We start from the raw sequence: 23630 nt of genomic DNA on the forward strand, positions 1-23630 counted from the left end.
AAATCCAACGGGAGAGCGAAGAGAAGAAGAACAGCAACTCTAGAAACAGAAAATCAACCACTTTCTGAAAGGTAGGACTGGCGGAGAAGTGAATCTAAAACGACGGGAAGATAGACCGCGGGGGGAGGGGCCGGCTCCCGGCAAGCGGCGGAGGAACGGAGCACAAAATCAGGACTTTTAAAAGTCTGTTCCACTGAGGGACATTGCTCCAGAGGCTAAACCAGGGTGAAGCCCACGCGGGGTCAGCGTGGCCCCAGGCCCCGCAGGGTCACAGAAGGATCGGGGGTGTAAGAGTGTCGGAGAGCTCGCAGGTATTAGAACGGAGAAGCCGGCTGCAGAGACAGAGCCGAGGACTGAACTCTCAGCTCGGGGTTACCTTGAACTGGTCACGGGCTGGGTGAGCTCGGAGCGCGGCTAGAGGCTGGGGATACGGGAGTGATTGGGTGCTGTCCTCTGGGGGCGCACTGAGGAGTGGGGCCCCAGGCTCTCGGCTCCTCCGGGCCGGAGACTGGGAGGCCGCTATTTTCATTCCCGTCCTCCGGAACTCTACGGAAAGCGTTCAGGGAACAGAAGCTCCCAAAAGCGAACCCGAGCCGATTACTTAGTCCGGCCGCCGGTAAGGGCGGTGCAATCCCGCCTTGGGCAAAGACACTTGAGAGTCACTACAACAGGCCCCTCCCCCAGAAGATCAACAAAATATCCAGGCAGGACGAAGTTCATCTATCAAGGAGAAAGCAGGTTCAATTCCTAAGACAGCAGAGCAATTCCAGAGGAGGAGAAAGCAAAGCACGGAACTCATGGCTTTCTCCCCATGATTCTTTAGTCTTGCAGCTACTTCAATTTTTTTTTCTTTTTTCAATTTTTTTTCTTTTTTCTTTTTTCTTCTTCTGCTAAATTTTTTAAAACTTTTACCCTTTTCTTTTTTAACATTTTTTGACTAGTTCATCTAAATATATATATATTTTTTCTTTCTTTTTTATATTTTTTTTATTTGTTTTATTTTTTAAATTTTTTTCTTTTTTTTTCCTTTTTTTTTTCTTTTTTTTTTTCAGAACCTGTTTTTATCCCCTTTCTCCCCCCCACAATTAGGGGTCTCTTCTGATTTGGTTACAGCGCATTTTTCTGGGGTCTTTGCCACCCTTTTAGTAGTTTATTTGCTCCTTCTTACCCTCTTATCTGGACAAAATGACAAGGCAGAAAAAATCACCACAAACAAAAGAACAAGAGACAGTACCGAAGGCTAGGGACCTAATCAACACAGACATTGGTAATATGTCAGATCAAGAGTTCGGAATGACGATTCTGAACATCCTAGCCGGGCTCGAAAAAGGCATGGAAGATATTAGAGAAACCCTCTCTGGAGATATTAAAGCCCTTTCTGGAGAAATTAAAGAACTAAAATCTAACCAAGTTGAAATAAAAAAAGCTATTAATGAGGTGAAATAAAAAGTGGAGGCTCTCACTGCTAGGATAAATGAGGCAGAAGAAAGAATTAGTGATATAGAAGACCAAATGACAGAGAATAAGGAAGCCGAGCAAAAGAGGGACAAACAGCTACTGGACCATGAGGGGAGAATTCGAGAGATAAGTGACACCATAAGACGAAACAACATTAGAATAATTGGGATTCCAGAAGAAGAAGAAACAGAGAGGGGAGCAGAAGGTCTATTGGAGAGAATCATTGGAGAGAATTTCCCTAATATGGCAAAGGGAACAAGCATCAAAATCCAGGAGATGCAGAGAACCCCCCTCAAAGTCAACAAGAATAGGTCCACACCCCGTCACCTAATAGTAAAATTTACAAGTCTTAGTGACAAAGAGAAAATCCTGAAAGCAGCCCGAGAAAAGAAGTCTGTAACATACAATGGTAAAAATATTAGATTGGCGGCAGACTTATCCACAGAGACCTGGCAGGCCAGAAAGAGCTGGCATGATATATTCAGAGCACTAAACGAGAAAAACATGCAGCCAAGAATACTCTATCCAGCTAGGCTATCATTGAAAATAGAAGGAGAGATCAAAAGCTTCCAGGACAAACAAAAACTGAAAGAATTTGCAAACACCAAACCAGCTCTACAGGAAATATTGAAAGGGGTCCTCTAAGCAAAGAGAGAGCCTAAAAGTAGTAGATCAGAAAGGTACAGAGACAATATACAGTAACAGTCACCTTACAGGCTAATAATGGCACTAAATTCATATCTCTCAATAGTTACCCTGAATGTTAATGGGCTAAATGCCCCAATCAAAAGACACAGGGTATCAGAATGGATAAAAAAACAAAACCCATCAGTATGTTGCCTACAAGAAACTCATTTTAGACGCGAAGACACCTCCAGATTTAAAGTGAGGGGGTGGAAAACAATTTACCATGCTAATGGGCATCAAAAGAAAGCTGGGGTGGCAATCCTTATATCAGATCAATTAGATTTCAAGCCAAAGACTATAATAAGAGATGAGGAAGGACACTATATCCTACTCAAAGGGTCTGTCCAACAAGAAGATCTAACAATTTTAAATATCTATGCCCCTAACGTGGGAGCAGCCAACTATATCAACCAATTAATAACAAAATCAAAGAAACACATCAATAATAATACAATAATAGTAGGGGACTTTAACACTCCCCTTACTGAAATGGACAGATCATCCAAGCCAAAGATCAACAAGGAAATAAAGGCCTTAAATGACACACTGGACCAGATGGACATCACAGATATATTCAGAACATTTCATCCCAAAGCAACAGAATACACATTCTTCTCTAGTGCACATGGAACCTTCTCCAGAATAGATCACATCCTGGGTCACAAATCAGGTCTCAACCGGTATCAAAAGATTAGGATTATTCCCTGCATATTTTCAGACCACAATGCTCTGAAGCTAGAACTCAATCACAAGAGGAAAGCTGGAAAGAACCCAAATACATGGAGACTAAACAGCATCCTTCTAAAGAATGAATGGGTTAACCAGGAAATTAAAGAAGAATTGAAAAAATTCATGGAAACAAATGATAATGAAAACACAACAGTTCAAAATCTGTGGGACACAGCAAAGGCAGTCCTGAGAGGAAAATATATAGTGGTACAAGCCTTTCTCAAGAAACAAGAAAGGTCTCAAGTACACAACCTAACCCTACACGTAAAGGAGCTGGAGAAAGAACAAGAAAGAAACCCTAAACCCAGCAGGAGAAGAGAAATCATAAAGATCAGAGCAGAAATCAATGAAATAGAAACAAAAAAAAAATAGAAAAAATCAATGAAACTAGGAGCTGGTTCTTTGAAAGAATCAATAAGATTGATAAACCCCTGGCCAGACTCATCAAAAAGAAAAGAGAAAGGACCCAAATAAATAAAATCATGAATGAAAGAGGAGAGATCACAACTAACACCAAAGAAATACAGACAATTATAAGAACATACTATGAGCAACTCTACGCCAACAAATTTGACAATCTGGAAGAAATGGATGCATTCTTAGAGACATATAAACTACCACAACTGAACCAGGAAGAAATAGAAAACCTTAACAGGCCCATAACCAGTAAGGAGATTGAAACAGTCATCAAAAATCTCCAAACAAACAAAAGCCCAGGGCCAGACGGCTTCCCAGGGGAATTCTACCAAACATTTAAAGAAGAACTAATTCCTATTCTCCTGAAACTGTTCGAAAAAATAGAAACGGAAGGAAAACTTCCAAACTCATTTTATGAGGCCAGCATCACCTTGATCCCAAAACCAGACAAGGATCCCACCAAAAAAGAGAACTACAGACCAATATCCTTGATGAACACAGACGCAAAAATTCTCACCAAAATACTAGCCAATAGGATTCAACAGTACATTAAAAGGATTATTCACCACGATCAAGTGGGATTTATTCCAGGGCTGCAGGGTTGGTTCAACATCCGCAAATCAATCAATGTGATAGAACACAATAAAAGAAAGAACAAGAACCATATGATACTCTCAATAGATGCTGAAAAAGCATTTGACAAAGTACAGCATCCCTTCCTGATCAAAACTCTTCAAAGTGTAGGGATAGAGGGCACATACCTCAATATTATCAAAGCCATCTATGAAAAACCCACCGCAAATATCATTCTCAATGGAGAAAAACTGAAAGCTTTTCCATTAAGGTCAGGAACACGGCAGGGATGTCCATTATCACCACTGCTATTCAACATAGTATTAGAAGTCCTAGCCTCAGCAATCAGACAACAAAATGAAATTAAAGGCATCCAAATTGGTAAAGAAGAAGTCAAACTAGCACTCTTCGCAGATGATATGATACTATATGTGGAAAACCCAAAAGACTCCACTCCAAAACTGCTAGAACTTGTACAGGAATTCAGTAAAGTGTCAGGATATAAAATCAATGCACAGAAATCAGTTGCATTTCTGTACACCAACAACAAGACTGAAGAAAGAGAAATTAAGGAGTCAATCCCATTTACAATTGTACCCAAAACTATAAGATACCTAGGAATAAACCTAACCAAAGAGACTAAGAATCTATACACAGAAAATTATAAAGTACTCATGAAAGAAATTGAGGAAGACACCAAAAAATGGAAAAATGTTCCATGCTCCTGGATTGGAAGAATAAATATTGTGAAAATGTCTATGCTACCTAAAGCAATCTACACATTTAATGCAATCCCTATCAAAATACCATCCATTTTTTTCAACGAAATGGAACAAATAATCCTCAAATTTATATGGAAGCAGAAAAGACCTCGAATAGCCAAAGGAATATTGAAGAACAAAGCCAAAGTTGGTGGCATCACAATTCCGGACTTCAAGCTCTATTACAAAGCTGTCATCATCAAGACAGCATGGTACTGGCACAAAAACAGACACATAGATCAGTGGAACAGAATAGAGAGCCCAGAAATCGACCCTCAACTCTATGGTCAACTAATCTTCGACAAAGCAGGAAAGAATGTCCAATGGAGAAAATTTTCCCAATGCTGGGAAAATTGGACAGCCACATGCAGAAAAATGAAATTGGACCACTTCCTTACACCACACACGAAAATAGACTCCAAATGGATGAAGGACCTCAATGTGAGAAAGGACTCCATCAAAATCCTTGAGGAGAATGCAGGCAGCAACCTCTTTGACCTCAGCCGTAGCAACATCTTCCTAGGAACAACGGCAAAGGCAAGGGAAGCAAGGGCAAAAATGAACTATTGGGATTTCATCAAGATCAAAAGCTTTTGCACAGCAAAGGAAACAGTTAACAAAACCAAAAGACAACTGACAGAATGGGAGAAGATATTTGCAAACGACATATCAGATAAAGGGCTAGTATCCAAAATCTATAAGGAACTTAGCAAACTCAACACCCAAAGAACAAACAATCCAATCAAGAAATGGGCAGAGGACATGAACAGACATTTCTGCAAAGAAGACATCCAGATGGCCAACAGACACATGAAAAAGTGCTCCAGGTCACTTGGCACCAGGGAAATACAAATCAAAACCACAATGAGATATCACCTCACAGCAGTCAGAATGGCTAAAATTAACAAGTCAGGAAATGACAGATGCTGGAGAGGATGTGGAGAAAGGGGAACCCTCCTCCACTGTTGGTGGGAATGCAAGCTGGTGCAACCACTCTGGAAAACAGCATGGAGGTTCCTCAAAATGTTGAAAATAGAACTACCCTATGACCCAGCAATTGCACTACTGGGTATTTACCCTAAAGATACAAACGTACTGATCCGAAGGGGCACGTGTACCCGAATGTTTATAGCAGCAATGTCTACAATAGCCAGACTATGGAAAGAACCTAGATGTCCATCAACAGATGAATGGATAAAGAAGATGTGGTATATATACACAATGGAATACTATGCAGCCATCAAAAGAAATGAAATCATGCCATTTGCGATGACATGGATGGAACTAGAGCGTATCATGCTTAGTGAAATAAGTCAATCGGAGAAAGACAACTATCATATGATCTCCCTGATATGAGGACATGGAGAAGCAACATGGGGGGATAGGGGGATAGGAGAAGAATAAATGAAACAAGATGGGATTGGGAGGGAGACAAACCATAAATGACTCTTAATCTCACAAAACAAACTGGGGGTTGCTGGGGGGAGGTGGGATTGGGAGAGGGGGAGGGGGCTATGGACATTGGGGATGGTAAGTGCTATCGTGAGTGCTGTGAAGTGTGTAAACCTGGCGATTCACAGACCTGTACCCCTGGGGATAAAAATACATTATATGTTTATTAAAAAAAAAAATTTGGAAGGGGAGGCAAACCATAAGAGACTATGGACTCTGAAAAACAACCTGAGGGTTTTGAAGGGTCAGGGGTGGGAGGCTGGGGGAACAGGTGGTGGGTAATAGGGAGGGCACGTTTTGCATGGAGCACTGGGTGTTGTGCAAAAAGAATGAATACTGTTACGCTGAAAAAATAAAATGGGGGAAAAATAGTAGATAAAGCTGAAGGGGCAACATAGGATAGATTATATAATACACAACATATGCATCAACATTTTCTTAAGATTTTACTTATTTGTCAGAGCACAAGCAGGGAGAAGAAGGCTCCCTACTGAGCAGGGGAGGACTTGATCCCAGGACCCTGGGATCAGGACCTGGGCCAAAGGCAGCCACTGCGCCTGGGTGGCTCAGTGGGTTGGGCCGCTGCCTTCGGCTCGGGTCGTGGTCTCAGGGTCCTGGGATCGAGTCCCGCATCGGGCTCTCTGCTCAGCGGGGAGCCTGCTTCCTCCTCTCTCTCTGCCTGCTTGTGATCTTTCTCTGTCAAATAAATAAATAAATAAATAAATAAATAAAACTGAGCCACTGAGGTATCCCATCTATCAACACTTTTTTTTAAAGATTTTATTTATTTATTGACAGAGATCATAGGCAGAGAAGGAGGCAGAGAGAGTGGGGGAAGCAGGCTCCCTGCTGAGCAGCGAGCCCAATGTGGGGCTTGACTAGGACCTGAGATCATGACCTGAGCCGAAGGCAGAGGCTTTAACCCACTGAGCCACCCAGGCTCCCTCCTCCCCCCATTTGTCAACATTTTATTTATCAGTCTCAAATGTTAATTGGAAGTTGGTGGAAATCCAGTGCTATTTGAGGAAATTTGCTATTTAGAAAGGTAACCTGGGCCCTTTAGGACAATGTATTTATATTTGCTGCATAATAAACTATCCAAAACGGTGGCTTAAAACTACCACCATACGGTTTATTGTTGCTTGACAGTTTGTGCTGTGCTTGGCAAGGCTCCCTCGTGTCTGCCATGGGCTGCCATTTTGGCCAGCACCTTCACTTAAGAGCTCCTCCTCCTACAGTCCAGATAAGGCCTGTACCTGCCCTGCCAGAGCATTCCAGAAGATCAAGGGCCCCCCTGTGCAACTTTTCGGTCAAGTCCCTGTTTGTGTCCTCTTTGCCTGCACCCCATGGACCAGTGCAGTCACATGGCTGGGTCCAGAGTGAAGGTAACCAGCCTCACAGAAGGGGTGTGGGTCCAGCAAAGGAAAGAAATGGTGGCCATTTCTGGAGTCCCCACAGGGCCAAATGAGAGGACACCTGGGTCGCTTAGTCAGTTAAACGTCTGCCTTCAGCTTGGGTCATGATCCCAGGGCTCGGGGGTCGAGTCCTGAGGCCGGGCTCCTTGCTCAACGGGGAGTCTACCTCTCCGCCTTGCTCATTCTCTCCTTCACTCTCTCGCTCTCCCAAATAAATAAAATCTTTTAAAAAGTCCAAATGAGAGAACAGCTTTATAGAGCTATAACTGACATCTAATGAATTGCACACACTTAAAACAATTTAAGTTTTCGCTTACCAAACAAGTTGGTACGTTTTTGCCTGTGTGTCCAGAGCTCACGGTGGAGGTTCTCATGCTCTCTGGTGGAACATGCAGAGAGATCTGAGCAGGCACTTGTCTGAGGTGCCTTAGAGTTACATGTGGCGTACAGGCATGGAAACAAAGTACACTGAAATGGGAGAAAATTCGGCTCACCAGTGAGAAGCTGGTCACCTCAGGAGGCCAAAACACATTCTTTTAGGAGACTGAAAGTCTTTGTACAGCTGCTAAGACCCTGGTAATAAGCAGCTTTTATCTGAAGGGCCTCAAAAATTATAAATCTGGCTAGTTCCCTTAGCTTTTGTGTACTACTGGGGCAGAGTAAATCCTGCAAGCTCTAATCACTGGCTTCATGTTTCTGTGCCTTGACGTCTTAATGTGGGCAAGTGAAAGCCACACTTTCCAGCTAGGTTCTGCCTGAGTCCCTCCATTGCTTTGTGTTTTTAGAGACATTTGAACCTTTATTATATGTCTCTTTTCTGGGCATTGGAAATGATAGGTGTTGTCTATGGATGGCATCCTATCTGATTGGTTAATAGAAGTCCCTTTCCGGTAGAGAAGTATGACTCCATTGGATGACAGTGGCCTTTGATCCTATGTGTTTTCTTTTACTGGCTGTGTCTCCAGTGGTTTACAGTGGGACTTATGGTAAGTTTAGGCAACAGTCCTTCATGGAGTTGGGTTTCCCCACTAGATGGGACAAAAGGGTGAGGTTCCACATCCTTGAGACAAGGCCATAGAGACTCAGCCAACTCTGTCCAAAAGAACCTCTTAGTCCTTCCACTGGTGGGAGAAAGTGCGCCTTATAGGCTATTAGGAATTACTTCCTGCCTCAGACCTAAGGAGGACAGAGCTCCTCCAAGAAAGGAGGTCAGCAGGTGGAGAGATGTCTTTCCCCAAAGGAATCCACTTGGAGCCAGAATTCATAGGAATGTCTCACCTCTGAGATCAGCAGAGGACATTTTCAGATAATATAGTTACAGAGATTACTGTGAATCAGCAGTCCGTGCCGATGCTCCCCACTTTGCAAAGTGGAGATAATGGTAGCATCTGCTTCCTTGAGGCGGTTGTGAAGATGAACTGAGTTAACACATGTAGGTGCCTGGACTGATGGCCAGGCATACTGTGAGCACAAAACGTCAATCTAACAAGTATTTTCTCAGGATGTTCCACACACTTGGTACTGGCGTTCAAGCAGATAATAACAGACAAGTTTCTTTTCCGCTGGGGTTTTGAGACCGCTGAAAGTGTTCATCTGTTTACTCAACGAATGTGCACTGGTGCTTCCGTTCCTGTGGCCTCCGGCATGCAAAGACTCTTGACTAGGGGCCAGTATCCTGGATTCATTCTATTCTGGGACTTAGGAAAACTAGGATCTTCCCCCTTGCTTCATACTTCTTGCATTTTTCCTTTCCTTGACTCCTTTGTTTGATGGCAGACCAGGTGGTTCTCGTCCAGGAGTGATTTTGCTCATGGGCACATTTAGCAGAGTCTGGAGACATTTCTTATCTGTATGACTAGGGTTGGGGAGGACGCCACTAGCATCTAGTGTACAGAGGCCACAGATGCTGCGAAACATCCTACAACACATGGGACAGCCTCCACCACAAGGACCCATCTAGACCCAAATGTCAACAGTCCCCAGGTTGAAAAACTCTGTGGGAGAGTAATAATTTCCGTACTAGGCACTAACTGGGAGACAGAAGACTATCAGATAGTGTTCCAGGCTCATTAGGATGGTCCTGTCCTCTTGGCTTCATCTAATTCTGCCCAGGTCACCAGGGAAGGAGTTTCATGGAAAGGTTGGAAGCTAAGACCTTATTGCACTGAATAAAGTGATTTTGCTTCTGAGGGTTGCCAGGGAGAGGGTGGTAGGGTTAGGGACGTTGGGGAGGGTATGTGCTATGGTGAGTGCTGTGAAGTGTGTAAACCTGGTGATTCACAGACCTGTACCCCTGGGCCTAATAGTACATTATATGTTAATAAAAAAAATAAAAAATTATAAAAAAATAAAATCAAAAAGTGACTGTTTGAGACAGTCAGTTTGTATCATACCCTCAGGCACCTGCTGGGAAGAGTGCATCTCGGCATAGTTTTCCAGGATACAGGATCCTGCCAATAGATCTACCTTTTTGGCAGTAGGTGGGGACTCAAATGAATGGTGTTCATAATTATGGTGCCCGCTACTTTGTGAGGATCTCTATGTAAGACAATTAACACTAGTTTTCTGTAATCACCCCAACAGTTATTTACAGACGAAGAATTTGAGGCTGCTTAGGGATAGTAAATATCTTAGTAAATGGTGAAGTTAGGATTCAGACATTGGAATCTGCCTGAGGCCAAATCTAGTGATCACCAAGAGGGTTCAATGGTCCTCAAATCAATGTAAGACATTTTTTGCTCTCAGTTCAGAAGACTCTACCCATTCTACCCAATCTGGCTCAACCAGTAAAAGGGATGATTTGCCCTCTCAGTTCCCTGTTGTGGGGAGTCTCTATCTGGGGCCATTTCCTGGTCTAATCCTTAAACTCTAGGTTCAGGAAAGTCCTCTCCTGGTCTGTGCAGATCTGGCCTCCAGCATGTGCTCCTGGGGCTGTTCGGAGAGCTCAGCTTTGAACAGGGTCCCTCCCCGAAGTGGCTCCGTTGGTGCTCTGAGTCAGCTCTGGAGAGGCGCTCAGCTCCATCTAATTCACCACAGCCTGTTCAATCCTCTCCAGCCGGTTTTTCCCAACCTGTCCTGCTGGTAGTGGAGATCCTTCCCCTGTGCTGTCCCCCTTGCTCCATGGCAGTATAAGCTATTGTAGTTAATAGGGTTAAAGGGATGGAGACTGTTCACAATCTCTGCACATTTTTATAGCCAATGTAGACTTTGGTGGCCTTCATGGATCATGATGGCTGACACGTACTGAGTGCTTATACCAGACACTGTTCCAAGCACTCTTAAGTGTAACATTTAATCCCCACCAGAACTCTTCAGGAAATGTATTGTCATCCTTATTACAGATAAGGACATAGAGGCGCAGAGACGTAACTTGTATAAGATCACACCATTGTGAATAATGGCAGATTTGAACCCAGAGTCCTCTTGGTCACTGCTCTGCTGCCCTTCAAAATATGGCAAGTGCCATGAAATCTGGACTGGTAGGAAACTGGTGGTCAGCGTAGGCCTCTGAAGAGTTGACAGTTTTGATTTGAAGCCTGATTATGAGAAGGAGTCAGGCATGTGAAGACTTGGCAAAGCATGTACCAGGTGAGGAAGATGGCAAGTAGATAAGTAGATTGCTTCTTACATGGATCAACAAAGGCCAGGATTTTCTTTCCCTTAAAATAGACACCACAATGAGTTTCTTAAAGAAGCTTCTTATTAACATCCCAAGTATAGGTCAGTGGCCACCACGAAAGCAAGATTCAGTATGCAAAATTTTATGGAGTGAGGGAGATCAGTATGAGACTGCCCGGATAGATAACGGTTTCCACACTGAGACCAGGGAGACCCATAGTCCAGCATTCCCGTTGCTAAAAGCCAGAATATAACTGAGAGGGGTAAAGTTGAATCAGTAATGTGAAATGCTTGTCACTCGTAACACCATAACAAGGCCTACCCCATAAAACAAGGAGACAACCAAGAGGTGAGACCCACAGGTGGAAAAGGCTTTATACTTCCCTGCAACTGACGAAATGTCCATTATGCAGGAAATAATTCTATAGTAAAGCACTCCTCAATTTGCTTTCTCCTCCCCTGATGCGTGCTTACAGGAGTCTGTGTCCTGGAAATAGCATATTTTCATGAGAAGTTGAGTTATTGGTTGACCATTCTTTTTCTTGCATGAATGATAAGACTTTTGGTGTGCTGCTTCCAGCTTGTCTTCAGTTTAGGGGATGTTTTTCTTCTAGTAAATTATGAATAGTATTTATGTTTTTTCTTCAGATTACATACTCAGGAACATCAGCTATCAGCACTTTGGATCTCTGTTGTCTGTCCTTAGCTTTGGTTATCTCACTGAGAGTAAACTCCTCTCCTGAAAAGTCTCCTGAGAGCCCTTTTCATGTCCCTGTTCCTCAGACTGTAGATGAAGGGGTTTAGCATGGGGGTGACCACCGTGTACATCACTGAGGCTATTGAGCCCTTTCTGGAGGGATGAGTTGTTCCAGAAGTGAGGTAGACTCCAAGGCCTACCCCATAAAACAAGGAGACAACCAAGAGGTGAGACCCACAGGTGGAAAAGGCTTTATACTTCCCTGCAACTGACGAAATGTCCATTATGCAGGAAATAATTCTATAGTAAGAAAGAAGGATCACAGTCAGGGGAATAACACCCAGCAGGCCAGTTACAAAATACAGCAGGATGTCATTGGCAAGGGTGTCAGAGCAGGCAAGCTTGAGGATCTGAGTATGTTCACAGAAGAAGTGGGGGATTTCTATCTCTTTGCAGAAGGACACCCTCAAAAACATCAAGCTTTGCAACAAAGAATATGTCAGGCAGATTAACCAAGAAAGTAAAAGCAGGAGACCACAAAGGCGAGGGTTCATAATGACTGTATAGCGCAGGGGATGACAGATGGCCACAAAGCGATCATAGGCCATCACCGTCAGTAGCAAATTATCTAGTCCAGCAAAAATCATGAAAAAATACATCTGGATAAGACAACCTTCATATGTGATGGTATTGCTCTGTGTCTGGATGTTCACTAGCATCTTGAGGACAGTGGTGGAAGTGAAACCTATGTCAGTGACAGATAGGTTGGAGAGGAAGAAGTACATGGGTGTGTGGAGGTTGGAGTCAGAGTTGATGGCCAGTATGATGAGAAGGTTCCCAAGCACGGTGACCAGGAACATGGATAGGAACAACCCAAAGAGGAGGGGCTGCAAGTCCATGTCTTCTGAAAGTCCCAGAAGGATGAATTTCAAAACCACTGTTTGGTTCCCAGCTTCCATATGACTTATGGAAATTGCCTGGAAAGAGGCAATGTTAAAACAATGACAAAAGAATGTGCCATTATATTTCAAACTCATGAGGTCTTGTGTCTTACATAAGAGTTGTGATTTCTTTAGTTGACCAAAATCTCTTCAGCAACACCCTCCCCTTCCTGTTTTTATCACTACTACCAGGACCACCTCTTTAAAATGAATGTCCCAGGGCACCCAGTAGGCTTAGTTGGCAGAGCACGGGTCACTTGATCTTGGGGTTATGAGTTCGAGCCCCACATTGAGTGTGGAGATTGCTTAAAAATAAAATCTTAAAAAAATAAAGTAAGGGGCTCCTGGGTGGCTTAGTCGGTTAAGCATCTGCCTTCAGCTCAGTTCATGATCTCAGGGTCCTGGGATTGTGCCCTGCATCAGGGGCAGAGGGTAGGCTCCCTGCTCAGCCCAGCCTGCTTCTCCCTCTGCCTGACACTTTACCTGCTCATTCTCCCTTTCAAATAAAGAAATAAAATCTTTTAAAATTAAACAAAACAAAGCAAAACAAAATAAAAAAATGAATGTCCCACACCATGTGGGGGTCTCCTCTGCATCATCCCCCATGCATGGGTGTTCCAACTCTGCTGTATAATTCCTGTGAGAGGACCACTAGCCTCATGAGCATCTCCACTCTGCCTTGTGTCTGTGGTCTCTTCAAATTCAGGGAAACAGAGAAGAAGGAGATCATCGGGACTTGCAGAATTTAGTAATATTTTTTGCTCTCATGCCACTAAAACCAGTGTGTGCCTGGTATCTTATTAATATCTAGGAACAGCACATTCTCTGCGCTGTTTGGTTCAGATAAGGATGCTATGCAAAGAATTTATAGATAGTTCTTTCATTATTGCAATAATTCCTCCATTGCTGTCCTAACTTGTCCCTCTACCACCATCCTAATGATCAAGGTACCCTAATATGCTTCAATTCCACAGACTACATCAGACACCCTCCCCACCCTCGAACCATACATTCTAATTATACCCTGCAAGTTCATATTGTTGTTCCTTCCATTTCTTTAGGTTAGGACAACTCTGCCTTTTCTATCTCATTTTCATTTCATATCCCAAGCACTTAACACAGTACCTGGTGCTCTCTGTATATTTTCTTTTTTTTTAGATTTTTATTTATTTATTTGACAGACAGAGATCCCAAGTAGGCAGAGAGGCAGACAGAGAGAGAGGAGGAAGCAGGCTCCCCGCGGAGCAGAGAGCCCGATGCAGGGCTCGATCCCAGGACTCCGGGATCATGACCTGAGCTGAAGGCAGAGACCCCAACCCACTGAGCCACCCGGGCGCCCCACTCTCTGTATATTTTGATTGAGTGAGTGACAGAAGAAATTTTCAGGGTGTAGTAAAGATAATTCCGTATCATAAAATCCTCTTACCAGGAAGAGACACCATTTATCAGGAAGGTTTTTCAACTGACTATAAAGGGAATGCAGGCCCTACCTTTTATTTTACCTGTTTAAAAAAAAGAAAAAAAAGGTAAGAAGCCTTAGTTTATGTTTGGATACTAGGTTGCTGTGACAGGCGGGAGTTTCTAGACTCAGAGGTAGTTGTCTTCAATTTTATGTACATTCAAAAAAATGTATACAAAGTTCCTAAGCAGCATAGTGAAAGATTACAAAGAATTAGATCAGTTGTTTAAAGTATATATGATAAATTATGGTTTTTTCAATAATACCAAATGACAGGGTGCCTGGGTAACTCAGTCAGTGGGGCATCTACCTGCAGCTCAGGTTGTGATCCTGGGGTGCCAGGATTGAGCCCCGAAACGGGGCTCAGTGGGGAATCTGCTTCTCCCTCTGCCCCTCATCCTCACGCCACTCATGTTCTCTCTCTCAGGTAAAGAAATAAAATATTTTTAAAAAAATTATACCCTATGACCCTGAAATTGCACTACTGGGTATTTTTTCCCCAAAGATACAGATGTAGTGAAAAGAAGGACCATCTGTACCCCAATGTTCATAGCAGCAATGGCCACAGTCACCAAACTGTGGAAAGAACCAAGATGCCCTTCAACGGATGAATGGATAAGGAAGATGTGGTCCATATACAGGATGGAGTATTATGCCTCCATCAGAAAGGATGAATACCCAACTTTAGTATCAACGTGGATGGGACTGGAAGAGATTATGCTGAGTGAAACAAGTCAAGCAGAGAGAATCAATTATCATGTGGTTTCACTTATTTGTGGAGCATAAGAAATAACACGGAGATCATGGGGAGATAGGAGAAGGGAGTTGGGGGAAACCAGAGGGGGAGATGAACCATGAGAGACTATGGACTCTGTAAAACAACCTGAGGGTTTTGGGGTGTGGTGGGAAGTTGGGTGAGCCTGGTAGGTGGGTATTATGGAGGGCACATATTGCATGGAGCACTGGGTGTGGTGCATAAACAATGAATTCTGGTACACTGAAAAGAAATTTAAAAAATTAAAAAATTACAAAATTAAAAAAATTTTTTTAAATCATCACACATGCAAAAAATAATAATACCAAAGGGTATTAAAAAGCAAATTAAAGTCTGAGAGAGAGAAAAATTATAAGAAAATATAAAAGTGCAGTTTATTATATTAGAAAACTTTTAAAAACAATAAGAACTTATTACCCTCAACACCCAAGAAACACCCCAGTTAAAAAATGGGCAGAAGACATAAATAGATATTTTTCCAAAGAAGACATCCAGATGGCCAACAGACACATGAAAAGATACTCAATGTCACTCATGATCAGGGAAATACAAGTCAAAACTGCAATGAGATACCACCTCACACCTGTCAGAATGACTAAAATCAACAACACAGGAAACACCAGGTGCTGGCAAGAATGTGGAGAAAGGAGACCCTCTTATACTGTTGGTGGGAATGCAAACTGGAGCAGCCAATGTAGAAAACGTTATGGAGGTCCCTCAGAAAGTTAAAAATAGAGCTACCCTATGACCCAGCAGTTGCAACACTGGGTATTTACCCAAAGGATACAAAAATACTGATGCAAAGGGACACATGCCCCCTGATGATTATAGCAGCATTATCAACTAGAGCCAAACTATGGAAAGAGCCCAAATGTCCATTGGCTGATGAATGGTTAAGGAAGATGGTGTATACATACACTGTGATATTCCTCAGCCATAAAAAGAATGAAATCTTGCCATTTGCAACAGCGTGGATAGAGATACAGTATATTACGCCAAGTTGAAAGCCCGAGAAACAAATACCGTATGATTTCACTCATATGTGGAATTTAAGAAACAAAACAGATGAACATGGGGAGGAAGAAAAGAGAGAAGCAAACCATGAAACAGAGTCTTAACTAAGGAGAACAAACTGAGGAGGGTGGGGGATGGGCTAAATGGGTAATGGGCCTTATGGAGGGCACTCGTGATGAGCACTGAGTGTTGTATGTAAATGATGAACCACTAAATTCTACATCTGAAACTAATATTACACTGTATGTTAATGGGGATTTAAGAAAAACTCAAAACTACAAAAGAACTACAAAATAAAAAAATAAAAGCAGTAAGAAAAAACGAAAAGTTTATATCGGCCAAAAAAAGAGTAGGTATGAGATTGTTGATAGCATTGCTGTTTATGGTTCTCCAGAATCACTGCAGAGTCTCCTGTTTGATCACATTATTTAGAATATTGGCATCGGAGTTCTGCTGTTGGAGTAGAATATTTGCCAGGTGTTGCCAAGTTAGAAGTATTGGAAGTATGTTGGAAGTATTACTGTCAGATATAATGTTTATAATAGTGCATATTTCCAAAACCTAAATAGGATAGTTAGGAAACCTTAACCAACATAAAAAAGTGTCCATGGTAGAGTGGAACATAGAAAGAACAGAATGAAATGGGAAGACTAAAGAGACGTTCCCATAGAACAGTGGCCATCCAGAGGTGAACTGTAATGGAAAGAAACTCACCAGAGTGTCCACCTTGCTTTTCCTGAGAGGTAAGAGGATAGGTGCCTATTTTCTTTTTTCCCCCCTCTTTTCTATGTCTTCTTAATTTTCCATAATGAGCATATATTACTTTGTGATTATAAAAAATTATGGAGAAATATATTCATGTATTTGAGCAGATTTCAGGATGGCCCCTTCTTCTCCCTGTTCCCCTGGGCAGGTCAGGAACACAGTAATCCCTGAATAAAAGATAGCATGTGCCATTATGCCAGGTGGAGAGAGGGAATGGAGTTTGGAAGAGGGAAGAAAAGGGAAAGCAGGAGTAAAAGAAACAAAAATCCAGAGATGAAACAAGGGGAAGATGTTATAAAATAAGGATTCTCCAGAAACACAGAACCAACAGATCTGCAATTGGTGTTTACAGGTGGAGCCTGAAGGCCTGAGAACCAAAGCTGCTGGCATGGTTTCCGGTCTGAAAAGCCTGGCAGGCTTGAGTTTTGCAAGGGGGAAAGCCAGCCTGAAGGCAGTCAGGCAGACGGAATGATCTCTTACTCAGCCTTTTTGTTCTCTATCTGCCTGCAGTAGCTCCGATGAGGCCCATGCACATCAGAAAGGGCAATCTTCTTCACCGTGTCTAGGGGTCCGAGTCCAGCTCATGGACAGAAATACCCTCACACACACATATACTCAGAACTGACCAAATATTTCCCATCACTGAAGCGTATGGATTGTATCTGATGATTGCAACTAAAAGGTAACAGCCCACAGAACTAAAACCTCTCCACTGGGCTGCAAGATTAATGAGTCTGATGGTGAACTGGGAGTAACGTTCACCGTCTGCATGGTGAACTGGGAGTAACGTTCACCGTCTGCAGGCCACTGATGGAAGGCGGACGTGTTGATGACTCCAGCAAAGTGCTGGAGATCCTTGCTTTGATTCTGAGTATGTGCTCTCGGTTGTGGTGGTGGTGGTGGGGTGTGCGTGTGGCAGGCATGCAGAATGAAAGATCCGATTTAGGGCCGATTCTTCAGATGTGAGAAGAATATAATTAGCCTAGACAACAAATGCAAATTTGATTGCTTTGGGACTCCACGGATAGTAGGAAGACAAATGAGAGGAACTTTGCCAGTAGGAGCATCTGAGACCTTCCATGTGGTAGGACATGAGGAGTCAGGAATGGGTAAGGATGGATTTGATGCAAAACTTATCCTGAAGATGGGTGTTTAGGGAGAATCTGGCTGTCTTTGGTATCAAAATGGCAACAAAAACTTTCACTAAACACCTTCACTCACCAATGGGGCTTCAATTCAGGCCCTTATAGCTTCTCATATGGGTCACACGTGGACTGGCACCCTCCTTGCCCATTACGCAGGAGAGGTCAGGATGGTTCCCACCTCATCATTGTGCACATCTTTTAAAAGTCTTTCAGCGGCTCAGTATTCTTCCAGGGGAAGGTCCAAACTCCACTCCCTTCATGGTTTGGCCCCTGTCTTCTTGCTCTGGCCTCAACACGGATTCCACCAATCCCCTTCTGTCTTCTGATCCATCATTTGTATTAAGGAGGTAATTACCCAAAACTTTTAAATTACTCAAAAGGATGGCTACATTTCTTTTGAACACTACCTTGAAGTATTGCAGAATGGGCCAACTTAATTCTCCCATTTTTAAAAAAGATTTTGTTTATTTATTTGACAGAGAGAGATATCACAAGTAGTCAGGCAGAGAGGGGGAAGCAGGCTCCCTGCTGATGCGGGGCTCTATCCCAGGACCCTTAGATCATGACCTGAGCCGAAGGCAGAGGCTTAACCCACTGAGCTACCCAGGCACCCCTAATTCTCCCATTTTCGGAGGGAATATCCCTTCATTTGCTTGAGACTTGGACTGTGTGGCATCAGTGCTAACACAGAGGAGATTAATAAACTTCAAGTGATTTTTGTCTAGTAGAGATGCAAAATGTTTCTGTTCAGCTAAGAAGATTACCCCAGAGATTATTGTTCATTGCCCTCTGGGACAATGAATCTATATCTGGTAGAGAAGATAACGCCTAAAGCTACAGGGTTTTAAAAAAAATTTTTTTTAAAGATTTTATTTATTTATTTGAGAGAGAAAGAGAGAGAGAGAAAGAAAGAGAGAGAGAGCATGAGCACACGAGTCAGTGGCAGGGGCAGAAGGAGAGGGAGAAACAGACTCCCTGTTTACAAAGGAGCCCAATATGGGGCTCTGATCCCAGGACCCCTGGATCATGACCTGAGTCAAAGTCAGACACTTAATGGACTGAGCCACCCAGGTGTCCCAATTTTTAAGAATTTAAACGAGGTGCCAGGGCCTCACATCATACATATGGCAATGCCCTATCCCCTTTTTATGAACCCTTTTAAAAAATTATTTATTTCTTTGAGAGAAAGAAAGAACATGAGCAGGGGAAGAGGTGGAGGTAGAGGGAGAAGCTGAGCAGAGAGCTCAATGCGGGGCTTGATCCCAGGACTCTGAACTCATGACCTAAGCTGAAGACAGATGCTTAACTGAGTCACCCAGCTGCCCCCAAAGCTACAGTTTTATTTTCCTGTATTTCTGCATCCAACTTCGAAAACTCATTTATTCCTTTCCTACCTGTATAAATCCCTGTTCAAATGCTCTGCAAACTAGCTTTACTCTCTTGGCTCCCTCATTAATAAATAAGTCTTTGACATATACTCACCATATATTTGTATGAGAGTCACATTTTTATCTATCGGAAAATAAGGCTTTGACATCAGATACTCGACAGTTCTTACAATTCTAGGTACATCCTATGCAATTTCGTAGCTCTGGACCTTTGCATTTACCTCCCCCTGGAGTCTTCTTCCTGCCTATTCCCCTGGAAAAGTCCTATCTCTCCTCCCATGCTCTGTCCTGAAATCTTCATTGACACTCCCCAGGCAGTGCTGACCACTCTCTCTTTGCACCTCCTCTGTGCCTTCTAGACACCGGCCACACATTGAGCAAGCTGCCACTGTGTCTGCATGGATTTGATCCTGAGGATTTCATCTTCTCAGGGAAGCAACACATTGTAGTTTCCTCCTTATATGCAGTACCTAGCTCCGTGTTAGGCACAAGGGAGACAATTCGTACATGTGTAAATTTCCCTCTAGCAAATAAAAGGGAGGGATGCTCAAGTGGGTAGAGACCGAGGGGGAGACCGAGAACTAAGAGGCAGGGAAAGGAGAGCAGAGCTGGAGATGAGTTAAGGACCTAAGTCTCAGTGGGGCTCAGACAGCCCTGTCCAGAGCCAGGGACTTTTTCTTGATCTAGGTGGGCTTTTCCTCTCCGCATCTCTACCTATGTGCCAGTAAAGCATGCGAGTGAAATCTTCCGCCCCCGTCTTACCTCTTTGCCACTGCAGTTTCTGAGCAATGCTGGGGCAGCACAATGGAACCGCTGAAGATTTGGGCTCTATTATATTAGCTTCTCCCAGTGGAAGACAAATAAGGGCAGAGAAGCAGGGACCACTAAGCATGGGGGCCCAGGGCCAGAATGACACCTGGCCTGGCCCAAGGGCATTTCCTTCTGAGGAAGGAGAGGTGAGCCTGAGGTGAAGGGCACAGGAGGATTCTTTGGGGCTGAATTCCCTCCCTTCTCATTAAATAAATTGCTGTTTTGATTGTTTCTGGAGACTCCCCACCCCCTCTCAAGGAACAGAGAGGTGAATTTTCTGCTGTGTCTACACCCTAAGGCACCCAGGTGTCCTGGAATCATTCTTTTAAATGTTTTTTCTAGGACGATCTCATTTATAGAAAGGCCCAAAATGGACAAAGCAAATCTCTGGGATGGATGTCAGAATAACGATGATCTTTGGGGAGTAATGCATATTTCTGGGGTGCTGGTAATGTTCCAGAGCTCAATCTGGTTGGCAGTATGCAAGTATGACCACCAGAGAACATTTCATCAAGCTGTATAAACCTATGATTTGTTTATCCTATCTGCTATGTTTTAACTAAGACATTCACTTGAAAGATTTCTAGGACACATCCTTAGTTCACACATGCCCTCTTAAGCAATAGAATCATTATTCCTAGATGTTATTCCTAGACATTCTTCTTAGATTTCAAGGATAATTTTGATTGCATCCCTTAATAATAACAAGATGCTGTTGATACCAACTAATTTTTGTAACGGGACAACACGTGTAGGTAATTAATAGTAAAATGAACTATTTTCATTTTTACGCCTGGGTGGCTCAGTCAGTTAAGAGTCTAACTGTTGATTTTGGCTCAGGTCGTGATCTCAGGGTCCTGAGATCAAGCCCCACATCCTGGCTTGTCACTCACTGGGGAGTCTGCTTGAGATTCTCTCTCTCTGCTCTCTGTCTCTGAAATAAATAAATATATATATATTTATTTTTTTTAAGATTTTATTTATTTATTTGAGAGAGGGAGAGAGAGAGAGAGATCACATGTAGGCAGAGAGGCAGGCAGAGAGAAGGGGAAGCAGCCTCTCTGCTGAGCAGAAAGCCTGACGCTGGGCTCGATCCCAGGACCCTGAGATTATGACCTGAGCCTAAGGCAGAGGCTCAATCCACTGAGCCACGCAGGCAACCCATAAATATCTTTTTTAAATGAACATGCATCAATTTTAGAAGTCAGACAGCTTCTTATATATATATAAAACATATCATTGTATATTATATATAAGTGTGTGTATGTGTATTATATGGTATATCATACATATTGCACTGGGAATTCCCCACCACTTCACCAAATCGCTCTATTATTTTCCATATTATTTTGCACACACTACATTATATATAGCATTTATAATAAATATAATATATATTAATAATTATATATTAATAAAAAATATATAAAATTACCATTTTAACTACTCTTTGTACACAGCTCAGGGGCATTAGGTACATTTACTTTGTTGTGCAACCATCCCCTCCATCCATCTCCAGAACTTTCTCATCTTTCCAAGCTGAGACTCTGTCCCCATGAGACGATGACCACACCCCCACTCCCTGCCCCACCCCTGGATGCCGCCATCTCCTCTCTGTCTCTGTGAATCTGACTCCCCTAGGAACTTCCCATAAGTAGAGTGATATAGTTTCTGTCCTTTCAGGAGTGCCCTGTTTCACTTAGAACAATGTCTTCAATGTTCATCCATGTCGTAGTGTGTACCAGAACTTCTTCCCTTTTTAGGGTGAATAATATTCCGTGTATGTTTACACCACATTTTGTTCTCCTACGAATCTGAGAGTGGATACTTCAGTTGCTTCCAGCTATTGTCTATGTGGATAAACTTCTGTGAACATGGGTGTATAACCAACAGGTGTTTTAAAGCCTTTTTTTCCCCAGATTTGTTCTTATAACTTTGGTCAGCTACGTGTATTGGTCAGAACCTTACACACAAAATTAAGACAAAGATTTTTTAGATGGATGATAAAACATACTTTTTCAGTTATCAAAACTTTGTTAGGAAGATATCAGGAAAAGACTAAAAAGGATATTTTTAACATAGAAGTTTCAACTGAACAATTGCCCACAGTCTAACGAATATTACACAACAGTTGATTCAAATTTGGAAAAAAATGCACATAATTTTCTTTGAGTCTTGTGGTATAAGAGATCCTGTTCAATTAGTGTTTTGATACATTTTGTCTCAAAGAATTTCTAAATTTATTAAGAAATGTACTCTGTTCATAGCCTAAAAATATGAATTCATGTCATAGGTTTTTTGAAGCTTGCTATTGTGAATTTTTGCTCTCTAAGACTATTTACTAAAAAGGATGAAGAAATTTCCCTGTATAATATTTGAAGTCTTGTAGTTATGGTTCCAAAGGCTATTGGATTATACCACTGAAATTACAAATGCTTGTTAAGTTTTATATATATATATATACATATGGTAGAAAGTTATTTATACTTGACAGGAAATTTCTTCTACCCACTAAAGTTGTGTTAATAATACATTTGACTTTGATTTCATCATTTACTCAATTAATTAAAAATGATACATTTCACTTATAATTAAGAGTGAATAATTTGTAAAATAAATGATGTACTCATTTTTAAACATTTTTAAAGTAGGTTCCATGCCCAACTCATGGCTTGAACTTGCAAACCTGAGATCAGACCTGAGCTGAGATCGAGACTGAGCTGAGATCAATAGTCAATGCTTAACAAACTGAACCACCCAAGTGCCCTTGATTTATTCATTTAAAAACTCATGGCAAAACTTGTTTTTATGGTAAATCATGAAATATCAGTTTAATTTTCTACAATCAACTCGAGTGCTTCCTTGTCATTTAAATATTTTCTCATGTCCAAAATGAAAAAAATACATGGTATTACCCTCCCTCTATTGAGATAATTGTTGACAGATGAAGAGGTCACTTTTCTGCACTCAGGAGGTCAATTTTCTCACTGCTAAGTCACCCCCCACTCCCTATATAAGCAGATTCCTCCCAACCCCTTCACCAAATCACTCTATCTATTATTTTCCATGTCAATAAATCCAAAGGACATTGTTCAGCCTTTACTACTTGACCTAGTGTCATCATTTTACACGGTTCACCCTCCCTCTCTTGAAGCAGGACTTTGTTTATCTACACAACCGTGTTTAATACCATAGAGCCTATGCAGTCACAGTATGGTCACAAGAGATTCACTGAGACAGGTAACATCTTTCTTTCTTCTGTGTTGCTTTGAGACGGGCCCTAAGTACTGTGGCCATGGGGAGATGGGTCTTTGCAAGGACACATTCCTGATGGGGAACCTCTTTCCCTCAAAGGCAAATCCATAGTGATGAAAGCTCTTCCAAAAAACAATAAGCCCATGGGGGCAGAGAGATCCATCTGGCTCCAAAGCTGCCTTCCTAGAAAACAGAAGTAGCACACATGGGTCTGTTCTGCCATTTTCTCATTTCCCCAAAGGAGTTGAATGACTTGAAGAATAGCCCATCA

At 42.4% G+C, this 23630-nt stretch overlaps 2 protein-coding genes across 2 annotated transcripts in view; both read right to left on the reverse strand.

Moving 5' to 3' along the window:
* The window catches only part of ZNF699 (zinc finger protein 699), a 415566-nt gene that overhangs the window by 69705 nt on the left and 322231 nt on the right, over nucleotides 1-23630 (reverse strand). The window lies entirely within an intron of this gene.
* LOC123932399 (olfactory receptor 7G3-like) lies at nucleotides 11828-12766 on the reverse strand. Its single transcript, XM_045990534.1, has one exon. It carries the CDS (start codon nucleotides 12764-12766, stop codon nucleotides 11828-11830), a length of 939 nt encoding a protein of 312 aa, XP_045846490.1.

The sequence above is a fragment of the Meles meles genome, chromosome 20 (genome assembly GCF_922984935.1).
Source record: "Meles meles chromosome 20, mMelMel3.1 paternal haplotype, whole genome shotgun sequence".
NCBI classification, from domain to species: Eukaryota; Metazoa; Chordata; class Mammalia; order Carnivora; family Mustelidae; genus Meles; species Meles meles.

Bases quoted from the DNA above. Each gene is read 5' to 3' on its own strand.
- LOC123932399 (XM_045990534.1), bottom strand. From the start codon at position 12,766: ATGGAAGCTGGGAACCAAACAGTGGTTTTGAAATTCATCCTTCTGGGA.